We start from the raw sequence: 12,351 nt of genomic DNA on the forward strand, positions 1-12,351 counted from the left end.
CAGTTTCTTGTATGACTCAGTTTTCAGCTTAATTGTTTTCCTTTTGGCTTGTTGAATTGAGGTCCCAAGTTTTATTTTTCTTTATACATCTGTCTCCATAACTTTTTTCAACTTGAAAAGTTGAAACTCTATACTCATTAGATAATAACTCCCATTCCCCACTTCCTCTAGCCCTTTCTACTTTATGTCTCTGTGGTTTTGGCTATGCTAAGTATTTCATATAAGTGGAATCATACAGTATTTGCCTTTTTGAGATTGTCTTACTTCATTTAGCATAATGTCCTCAAGGTTCATCCCTATTGTTACATTTTTGGAATTTCCTTCCTTTATAAGGTAGAATAATATTTTATTGTGTTTATATGCTACATTTTGTTTATCCATTCATCTATTGATGGTCACTTGGGTATCCATGTTAGCTATCCTGAATAATGCTGCTATGAATATCAGTGTAAACATACATCTTTGAGATCCTGCTTCCAACTTTTTTTGCATTTATACCCCAAAATGGAACTGTTGGACCATATGGCAATTCTATTTTTAATATTTTGAGGAACCATCGTACTGCTTTTTGTAGTGGCTATACCATTTTACATTCCCAGCAACACAACACAAGTGTTGCAATTTCTACATATGCTTGACAAAACTTATTTTGTGTGTGTGTGTGTTTGATAGTAGTCATCCTAACAGATATGAGGTGCTCTCTCATTGTAGTTTTGATTTGCATTTTTTAAATGATGTGTGATGTTGAGCATCTTTTCATGTTCTTATTGGATGTTTGTGTATCTTCTTTGGAGATATGTCTGTGCACACTGTGAACATCCTTTGCCCATTTTTGAATCATATATTTGTTTTTGTTGAGGTTTGGGAGTTCTCTATATATTGTGGACATTAACACTTATCAGATATATAATTTGCAAATATCTTCTCCTATTCTGTGGGTTTCCTTTTTATTGTGTTGATAGTGTCTTTTGATGCACAGATTTTTAAAGTTTTCATGAAGCCCAATTTGTTTAGGTTTTGGTATCTATGCTTTTCATGTCATATTAAAAATAGCAATGCTTAATCCGATGTTATGATGCTTTTTCTCCATGTTTTCTCCTAAGAGTTTTATAGTTTTAGGTTTCATATTTAGATCTTTGAATCATTTTGATTAATTTTTGTATATGGTGTTAGGTTAGAGTCCAACTTTATTCTTTTGCATGTGGTTATACAATTTTCCCTGCACCATTTGCTGAAAAGACTGTCTTTTCCTTCATCGAATGATCTAATATGGTTGTCAAAAATCATGTGACCATGCATGCATGGGTTTATTTCTGGGCTATTTTGTTCTATTGGTTTATATATCTTTTTTTTGCCAGTACCACACTGCTTTGATTACTATAGCTTTGTAGTAAGTTTTGAAATCAGGAAGTATGAATCCTTCAGCTTTGTTCCTCTCAAGACCTCTTGTCACATAGAGGCTTTTCCTCCCACATCACTGTACATCCCTGAATTGTTTTCCTAAAGTCATCAGCAATTTAACTCTTTCCCCAAAACCTGAATTCAGTACTCAGCATACAACACAGGGCTCTTTAACATTTCATGCCCCACTCAAACAGCTTTTCCAATCACCTGTATTGTTCTTCTTTATGGTCCTGATTAACAGTCCTCTTTTCCAACATCATCATTTCACATCTCTTTATGCAATCTTTTAGGGTGTGAACTGTGTCTTTAGCTCTGTATTCTGCAATAGTGCTGTGCCTAACTCTTTAGCAGGTATTCAATAAATCTTAATTGAATGGACCAATAAGTGATTTGGTATAATGTATAAGCCAGATAGCAGACAAACCAACTTAACCTAAAATGCCTACTATATTCTATCCACTTGGCTAATATAATAGTTTTCTATGACTCTTTGTTATTCTTAAATATTTGAAGGCTACTTGCAAATAAAATGGCCTGAAATCTGAGAACATTCAATTTATGTAGAACACATGGTGTTTATACAAGCATTACCAAATAGTATCATTCTAGTGAATCTTGATAATGTATGTCAGAGGTTTTCAGCATTAGCCTGGAACAGCAGCATTATTACAAAGAGCTGAACTATATTGTGTGAAATTAATTTCCTCATGAAATATTGCATGGACAGGATTTTGGGAGTTGGCTAGGTAGATTAAAAATATTATCATCCATACTGTTAGTATAAAGAGATGATGTGGCTGTTTATTAAGTAATTAGTTTCAAAAATCCTTGACATTGCTGTAAAATTTGAATACTGGGTCTCCAACCAAAATATTCTAGTGGAGCCCCATTTCACATACTTCAGTTTGAAGATAAACGTGGTCCAATCTGCTGGCCCCTCTTGCAAAGCCTGTGTTGCTTTTGTCCTTGCTACCTTTGAGCTGTGTACACCAGCCTCTGTATGCCAGATTCCTAATTTCAGTGTGGATAATCTACTAAAACTTGAGTGGTGGGAAAAGAGGGAGTTCTTAAATCTCTCCTACCCCGTCCTCTGCTAGTTCCCCTTCCTTTCATACTTCTCTTCCTCCTTTTCTTTCTTAAGATGTCTGCCATTGTCTTGGGTTATGAGAAGTTTGTCATTCAGAAGAGAGAAATTTCTCCTCAGTTAAACCTCATATGTTTTTAATCATCCTTCATATGCCCAATGGTTTGTATCAGAAATGAAGTCTTGAGGGACTTCACTTTTCAGAGTCAAGAACTCTTCATTTTAAAGATTTATCCTTTGCTGAGAGTTTTTTTTTTTAAGTATAATAATGTATACAAGTAGAATGTTACAATAATATTTTGAGTCTTTAGATATTTTAGAAGAGGATAATTCGTCTTTTCTCAGTTTTGTTGCCAGGTAGGTTCCTATGTATTTTAACACTTGAAATGGTTGAACTCTTTCTATATCTTGAATTTTTCTGGACTCCTTTGTTTCTAACTTTTAAATTGTGTAAATGACAAAGAGGCTGCTACTAGAAGATGCTGGTTTAGCTTGAAGTGGTGTGGTAGGTGACCACTTAAGTTTAGGTAACCACTTAAGATATGTTTCCTGGGGAGGGCAAATCATTTAACCCTCTCAGTAGGGACTGGAATTTAGGAAACAAGTGATAAACAGAAGTTAAAATGATGATGGTCTATATAAGGCCTCAAGATGACTTGGCATACTGATACAAACTTTCCAACATTCCAAGTATACATAAATTCCATGTAGGCACACTGGTTTCACAACTTCAAAGATCTGGATTACTTGTATTCTACATTTAGCCAAAATAAAAATTCAACTCTGGTTTTCATTGTACCTCAGTAATATGCTAATTTCATCCTCATGGCCTGAAAGAGTTAATGTCATAAGTTGGAACTAACTTACTATTAGAGAAATACTTGAAAATAATTGGTTCAATGTTTTTCATAGCTGATTGTGTTTTCAGGATGAAAACCAATTGACCACAAATCAAGAGTTGCCCCCCTAAAAAATTACCATGTTCTACTTGTGCCCACGCAATTGATTGCTTGGATATTTCCCTCAAAGCATCTCTCTCTGACAAATACGGTTGCTAAAAAAATGTTAGTAGCAGAAACTGCGGTTTGGCATCCTGAGTTGGCAGTAACAGATTGCCTGATTTCCACGTTGGTGTCCCATATTCTTTTCTTTATTATGTATTGAATAAAAGATGGCTGCTTAACTGAAAACAATTTATATACATTTTCTTCTGCATTAGATTCTTTAAGTTTTACAGAATTAGAAAATGTAGTGTGGCCCTTTCTCCATTTTCAAAACTGGTGACTGGTTTTCTATACTAGGTAAATACGTATGACACCCCCTGTTGTTCCTGCTACCTCATAGATTAAACATTTTACAGGTTTCAAAGGTCTTGCATATATTATTTCACACTCACCTTACACAACTCTACAAAATAGGGAAAATATTACTCTAATAATTTAAAGATGATAACGAGGCTTTTAGAATTTCAGTGGTTTTCTATTGTCACAAACCTAGGATGTGGTAGAACCTGGATGAGAATATACTCTCAAATTTTCAGATTTGAGCCCAGGAAAATCCACCGTAATTCAGTTTCACAGCATTATTGCTTTTGGCTATGGGATTATTGTGTTATGATCAAAATAAAGAAATAATATATTTTGTCATTTCTGCTCTGGTGGTACCAGATATTACTTTATATTTCTCATTTTCATCACTGTGACCTCTTGATAACAGGAGATCTCATTGTTATCTTTCCCTCTGATTTCTTTATGAGTTGATTTCATTTGCCAACAAGACTTTTTTTTTTGAAACAGGGTCTCACTTTGTTGCCCAGGCTGGCGTGCAGTGGTGCAATCATGGCTCACTGCAACCTCTACTACCTGGGCTCAGGCCATCCTTCTACCTCAGCCTCCTAAGTAACTGGGACTACAGGCACTCACTGCCATACTCAGCACTAAGGCACTAATTTTGGAGGGTTTGCTTTTGTTTTTGTTTTTGTTTTTTTTTTGGAGACATGGTTTCACATGTTGCCCAGACTTGTCTCAAATTCCTGGGCTCAAGTGATCCTCCTGCCTCTACCTACCAAAGTGCTGGGATTACAGGCATGAGCCACCACACTGGACTTGCCAACAAGAATTTTAAACCTGGCCTAAGTATTATAATTAACACATTAAAAGGTTGTATCAGCATGACCTATTTTTTTTCCATATTCTAGTGCTTATACTTATGAATATAATTTAGTGTTACTTTCAAAATAGTAAATTTTACTTTTTGTGGTTTCTGTGACTGAGTTTACATGGTTGTATTAAGCTTGGACCATCTTTTAATAGCTCTCTGGCAAAGGAGGAACACTAATCATTGAGGTATCAGGAGTTAGAAGAGGCCAGGTGTGGTGGCTCACACCTGTAATCCCAGCACTTTTAAGAGGCCAAGGCAGGAGAATTGCCTGAGCCCAAGATTTTGGAACTAGCTTGGGCAACATAATGAGACCCTATCTCTACATAAAAAAAGAAAGAAAGAAAGAAAGAAAAACCAGGCATGGTGGCATGTGCCTGTAGTCCCAGCTATTCAGGAGGCTAAAATGGGAGGATCGGGAGGCATTTTAGCCTCCTGGCTAAAATGGGAGGATCACTTGAGCTGAGGGTTGGAGGTTGCAGTGATACATAGTCATGCAACTGTACTGCAGCCTAGGTGACAGAGTGAGACCTTATCAAAAAAAAAAAAAAAAGAAAGAAAAAAAGAGTTTTATTGGTTCCTATCACCTTTTGCCCATCAAAGTTCAATGCACAGCCTCACATAGAGGTGATAATTCTGTCTGGTCATGAAATAGCTTTGAGATGGAGGATGATGCTAGGAAGAGTAAGGAAATGTTGAAGGACAATGATTTTTATACTGTTATACTGATTTCTGGACTCCTTAAGACATATATCTTTATCCTATCTGTCTTTTGCTGTGCCCCATATACAAATAAGTCCTAATGCATTCTTATTAAATATTAGCTCTTAATAATTATGCCTAGTGTTCCACTATTGGAACGCAAAGTTTGTTGGAGTTATTTACATCCTACTGCTCAAGGTCATAGTCAAGGTCTGATTTTTCATAAAAATTTTGGCAACCTCCAGCATAAATGGGTTACTACTTGACCAAGTATCTGGTCAAAGAATATGTTTCCATTTCTCAGAACCTGAGAGAATCTTGAGGAATGACTTTCTTCAATGCTTTTGAGGTTTCATGCCTACTGGGTATAAAAGAGTGAATCCTGTCCTTTCCTTTTTACAATTTTTAGTTACAAATGTAGTAACACAAATTTGATTTTTCTTCCATTTAGACCCATATATTAAACTAATTTGAGTATATTTCCCTTTTTTGAAACATTCAGGATTAGAAAAGATAAAAGTCTATATTTAGAAAAAATATTGTGTTATGTTTCATTGAGATACTCACATTGTACCCAACAACATTTGGAAACTCTTGGAATCTAACATGTGCCCAGGGAAACCAAGATTTTGTATATATACAATGTAGGAAGGCTGTTACACATCAGTTCTCTATGATTCTATAAAATGAAAATGTGTCAGATATTAACCCCTCTGGGAACCTTGGAGAGTTTCATCTGAAAGTGTCATCTCACTCTTCCTTTCTCTTAGGTGGCCATGTTTGTGCTACAACTGGGCAGTGCCACCTTTGTAGTCACGGAGCCTGTGATCAGTGCAATGACAACTGGGGCTGCCACCCATGTGGTGACTTCGCAAGTCAAATATCTCTTGGGAATAAAAATGCCATATATATCCGGACCACTTGGATTCTTTTATGTGAGTTTTTCATATGTTTTCATACATATCTTTTGAATGTGCAGGTTTCACAAAGTAGAATTTGATTAATTACAATACTGAGATTTTTTTCTGTATTAAAGAAACTTGGGTATAAATAAAACCTTGTAGGATATTTTGTATGTGACTTAGGTGTGAAACTAATTTAGTGAGTACTGTCTACTAATTTTGGAAATGATTCCTTGTAACAAACAATTGAACATCAGCAAATTTTGGGGTATAATTAGAGAAAAAAATAACTTGAATTATTTTGTGAGCTAGGTATTGTTGCTAACTTCTAATGAAAGCCATCCATTGCGATTATGGCCCAGTTTAACAATAGTGCATTCCACCACATTCTTTCAGTATTGCAAACCCTGGTATGGATGAAATCAGAGGCCTGGTTGAAATTGGTGGCTGGAGCCTCAGTAGCAGACAATCAGCTATTAAAAACCACCTAAACCTGAGAAAGAGAGCAGCATCTGGTCATTTGCAACGTATTTTTCTAACAACACTTCTTTGTTCTTGTTGGTTTTTGAAGTGGACCTAAAATCTGTAACTGCTCAAGAACTCACATCCTATTTGAGGTTTATTGAGATATATATATATATATATACACCTAAAGTGCAATAATATATATATTACATTAAATATAAATATATTTATATATTTATATTTTATATATTATATAAATATTTATATATTATATATTTATATTTATATAATATATATATTATATATATATGTTACATAAAATATATATATATTATTGCACTTTGGGCTCTGGGGTACATGTGCAGAACATGCAGGATTATTGCATAGGTACATACATGGCAATGTGGTTTGCTGCCTCCATCCCCATCACCTATATCTGGCATTTCTCCCCCTGTTATCCCTCCCCAACCCCCTACCCCCTGCTGTCCCTCTCCTAGTCCCCCCCAACAGACCCCAGTGTGTGATGCTCCCCTCCCTGTGTCCACATGTTCTCGTTGTTCAACACCCGCCTATGAGTGAGAACATGCGGTGTCTGATTTTCTGTTTGTGTGTCAGTTTACTGAGATTCATCCATGTTCCTACAAAGGGACATCGTTTTTTTATGGCTGCATAGTATTCCATGGTGTATATGTACCACATTTTCCTTGTTCAGTCTATCATCGATGGGCATTTGGGTTGGTTCCAGGTTTTTGCTATTGTAAACAGTGCCGCAATGAACATACGTGTGTATGTGTCTTTAAAATAGAATGATTTATAATCCTTTGGATATATACCCAGCAACAAATGGAATTTCTATGTCTAGGTCCTTGAGGAATCACCACACTGTCTTCAACAATGGTTGAACTAATTTACACTCCCACCAACAGTGTAAAAGTGTTCCTATTTCTCCACATCCTTTCCAGCATCTGTTGTTTCCAGATTTTTTAATGATCGCCATTCTAACTGACATAAAATGGTATCTCAATGTGGTTTTGATTTGCATTTCTCTGATGACCAGTGATGATGAGCATTTTTTCATATGTTTGTTGGCCTCATGTATGTCTTCTTTTGAAAAGTGTCTGTTCATATCCTTTGCCCACTTTTGAAAGGGTTTGTTTGTTTGTTTGTAAATCTGTTTTAGTTCTTTGTAGACTCTGGATATTAGCCCTTTGTCAGATGGGTAGATTGCAAAAATTTTTTCCCATTCTGTTGGTTGCCAGTTCACTGTAATGATTGTTTCTTTTGCTGTGCAGAAGCTCTGGAGTTTGATTAGATCCCATTTGTTTATTTTGACTTTTGTTGCCAATGCTTTTGGTGTTTTAGTCATGAAGTCCTTGCCTATGCCTATGTCCTGAATGGTTTTGCCTAGGTTTCCTTCTAGGGTTTTTATGGTGGTAGGTCTTATGTTTATGTCCTTAATCCATCTGGAGTTAATTTTAGTGTAAGGTGTCAGGAAGGGATCCAATTTCTGCTTTCTGCACATGGCTAGCCAGTTTTCCCAACACCATTTATTAAACAGGGAATCCTTTCCCCATTGCTTGTTTTTGTCAGGTTTGTCAAAGATCAGCTAGTTATAGATGTGTGGCATTGCCTCTGAGGCCTCTGTTCTGTTCCATTGGTCTATATCTCTGTTTTGGTACCAGTACCATACTGTTTTGATTACTGTAGCCTTGATAGTTTTTTCCAGTTCTGTGAAGAGGGTCATAGGTAGCTTGATGGGGATAGCATTGAATCTATAAATTACTTTGGGTAGTATGGCCATTTTCACAATATTGATTCTTCCTAACCATGAGCATAGAATGTTTTTCCATCTGTTTGTGTCTTCTATTTCCTTGAGCAGTGGTTTGTTTTTTAAAAAGTCTTGTTAATGAATTTGATGCCGACCAAACTTTGTTTTGCTTAACTTTATGCATTTTTGTATATTAAATAACATGCTTTGTTCTGTAATGAAAGTATTGCCATTCTTAATTTTCTTGAATATTAATGGCTGAAAGTAGCTCAATGAGTGGAGTATGATAATTTATCGATCTGTTATTGAGGTGATTTCTGGCATTTCTCTATTATACATGGCCCCATGGGGATCCTCTTTATTTGCATATTATTCTCTGCATCATTGATTGTTTCATTAGTATAAATTCCTATAATAGAATTATTAGATCAAATGGGTATAAATTTTTATCTGAAAAGTTGTATCCGTTAATATTTTACTCTGACTTTATCATTGTCATCTCTGGTTATGGCTATTTTTTAAATGACCATTTGTTATGTGAAAAAAATGGTATCACTTGTCTAAGTGTATTTCTCTGATTAGTTGTAAAATAGTTAATAAAAAGCAATTAGCAACACGGAGCTGGAAGCTGGTTCTGAATTTTTTATTTCTTAGATAATATCCGGCTCAATGATTCATTCAGTAAAAGAAAGATTAACACTAAAACAAGAACACTGGAACTGGGCCTGGAAGCAACATAATTCCAAGCTCCAGCTCAAACAAAAGCAGATTAAAGTAGCTGTAAGCTGTCAGGTGACTGACTGCAAGTTAAGACTTTCAGTGACAGCAGGTCTACATGGTAGAACCAAATCAGTGATAGTTTCTGTCTTGACCTCTTACCTGAGAATGACCTGCTTATCCACACATGTGCAGCTTAAGGACATGACTGTATATTAGAATTCGGCCTCTTGAGTCATATCTGCATACACAAATGATCATCTTTCTTTTTTCTAGTTGTGTTAAAGAGGCAGGGTAGCCTGCTGTGAGAATGACATTGATCTTTCAGCTTGTATCTCTCGTAGCAATGTGTATAAACTACTGTATTAAAGTGTTAATGTGTGTGATTTTGTTTTTCATTTTGTTTGCTTGTGAGGTAAACTGCAAGCTGCTTTACCCTGGTCTTGTAGGTCGAACACTGTGGGACTTTTTGGAGGTCTTTCTTAAAATCTTACAGTGAAACAGAATCAGATTTGGGAATATATTTAGACTGCTAGCTTTAAATTCACATTACTCAGTTGGTGGAAATTGCTATGCTTTGTGTTGGGGGAAAAATGTTGCTCTTGCTTTTCAATGTCACAGAGCCCTGTATTGTGAGGCTGTTAGGTAGAAATGGTGCTTTGGTTCTTTGCCAAGGTTTCAAAATGAATGTTGATATTGCAATGTCAAAAATTCTGGTGATCTGAGCATTAGACTAAGAAATAAATCTTATATAACGCACAGGTTACTCTGGCATATTGGGAAGTGTGCTTTGGTATACTTAGGCTGAGAGAATCTGATGATGACTACACTTGCCCCTGGATTATTTAAGTGTTATATAAAGAAGCAGAGCTGAACTCAGCAAGTACGTGGAGCAAAGGACATCATACAGGCCTTGGCCATCATGTCAAAGAACCTACAGCAGAATGAATTGACACATTTGTGGGACTTTTCACTCTTTGACATGAATCCTGCCTCTGAGTTTTCACAATTGTTATATCCTTTTAGGAAGCTATTTAGGCTGACAAGAAATAAAGCACATGTTGTTGATATTCTTGGAACATAAATTGGTATCTAGAATATTTAAGGCTCTTGCACAATGAGCCAGTCATGATTCCTAATAGTCTCAGGTCGGCTACTCATTTGTAAAAGAATCCAAGTTTAGCCAATCAAAATGTCCTTTGATTAATTAATTACTCTTGGTTGAGGTCTGCAGACTGGGATCTCTTTTTACTGCCACTGTGTGATTTCTACAGTGTCTTTCTCCTAGGGGATGTCTGATTCTGTGCTATTCAGAGAATCTCATTACATAGTTGAATTGAGTGAATATGAATAGCTAGTATTTCTTTCTCTTTGGTTGCTGAGGTCTGGAAGGTGTCCTTGCTCAATGAAATTTTTTTAGGGAGCAATTCGAATCAGATACAGGTCGGAGTATGTGCTCAGTTTTGCCCTCTTAGATGATAGATAAAAGACCTCTAATAGGCTTGAGGGATAGACATGGCATAATGCCTTCCCCTTTTCTACATCTGGCCTGAAGTTCAGAACACACACCCCTGACTCCAGCAAAGCTCAGGTGGTTAGGATACTCTTTCTCTTCTAGCTGAAAGTTGTTAAAGAGTGTCCTCATGGGAGGGATTCTTAACCGAGTATTAAGCAATACTAAGGCTTTCCCCTGGAACTTTGAATGTCTTTCTAGAATTTCTGGGGTCCACATATTCAAAAGAATCCTCTAGAATAACTATTATGACCCTAATTTATCCCTAAGAAGAGTGAGTATAATTAGGTCTAAATTATCCTTTTATTTAGCCTTCTCAAATTCCTTCACAGCTAACTCTTTATTTTAAATTTGTTCTTCAAGTTTTATCTCTAGATTCATATACTTCTGATTAAGCTATCTTTCTTTTAGAATTATGGTTAGTTCTTAGTAAACTTGAAAGATTACCTCAATGCATTCTTTTTTCAGTTATATATTGGGGAAAAATTAATTTTTTTTCCTCTGAGTTAACTTTTGGCTCTTGTTAATTTATTAGGGCTTATACAGTCAGGTAGACACTGATTTTTTTTTTCTTAGAAAGAGACAACAGGGGAAAGAGCTTTAGAATAATAGAAGCCCAGCAGACCACAGCTTTAGCCATAACTTGAGCTAATGACCTAGTGTCTTTAATTTCCAGTCATCTTGTCTGTTTTGTACACTCATGATAATTATACTTCTTGGAATTAATTTCCAAAATGAAAAGCATGGAGCACAGGGGTTCATTAAGTGGAAGCCATTATCTCTCTTACCAGTAGCGAATACAATATAACATATTATGGATTTTTTTTTAAGTACCACTTAAGTAATAGATACTAATGCTTTTCCTCTATAGAGGACTCTTAATCAGATTAAAAAAAACCTAAACAACATTACAAAATTATATCTATTTTAATGACTTAAAAATGGCTTGAAAATTTATAAAACCTTTAGGAACAAATATATCTTCTGTTTGTGGGGGTTGGTTTTTACAATTAAAGAAAAGCTATGTTTTTTACTTTATTTTTATTCATAAGTGTTTTCAACAGTTCAGCTCAAATCTCTCTCAGCAGTTATAAACTCATTTAATAAATTATAAACAGTGTTGCAATGTATTTTAAAATAAGCAGAAACAATAATGTTATAAGGGTCACTCGTGTCTTGGGATATTGGCTCAGCAGTTAAATTGTTCTATTCATGACTTCCTTTATATTCAAATATTTGACCAGTAAGTTGATTCCTCACACAGTTATGAAGAAAAAGTTTAACTCTTCTTTATAATTTTTTTAATTGAGGAATGATGAAGTATTTTTATTAGAAAGGATGTTTTCCCCCAAAAGGCACAATAAAAAATTACAAAAATTCCTAGTTCATATTAGCACATGTGGGTTTCTTTGAGATAGTGCCAGTGTCTCAGCCTGCAGCAGCCTATGCTAAATTTGGCAAGGATACTTTCATTGGCATGGCTTTATATGAGCACTGCTCTAAATAATTATTTATAGTTATGTACATTAAACTCAAGAGCAAAAGGCAAGCTTGGCAATATATTCAGTCATCCTTTTTGGAAGTTTTTATTTTGTTCCCTAAAAATGGGTAGTTTCAGAACTAAAAAACAGTTTAAATC

At 35.5% G+C, this 12,351-nt stretch overlaps 1 protein-coding gene across 4 annotated transcripts in view; it reads left to right on the forward strand.

Annotated features, from left to right (window-relative positions):
- The window catches only part of SLC26A7 (solute carrier family 26 member 7), a 207,323-nt gene that overhangs the window by 121,945 nt on the left and 73,027 nt on the right, over nucleotides 1–12,351 (forward strand). For all 4 annotated transcript variants that reach the window (XM_064384356.1, XM_012465103.2, XM_012465104.2 and 1 more), the window contains one exon: nucleotides 6,118–6,282. In XM_064384356.1, the coding sequence (XP_064240426.1) occupies nucleotides 6,118–6,282 (165 nt within the window). The remainder of the gene's footprint in view (nucleotides 1–6,117; nucleotides 6,283–12,351) is intronic.

The sequence above is a fragment of the Aotus nancymaae genome, unplaced genomic scaffold (assembly GCF_030222135.1).
Source record: "Aotus nancymaae isolate 86718 unplaced genomic scaffold, 86718_ANA_hifiasm-v0.15.2.pri h1tg000036l, whole genome shotgun sequence".
Lineage (NCBI taxonomy): Eukaryota > Metazoa > Chordata > Mammalia > Primates > Aotidae > Aotus > Aotus nancymaae.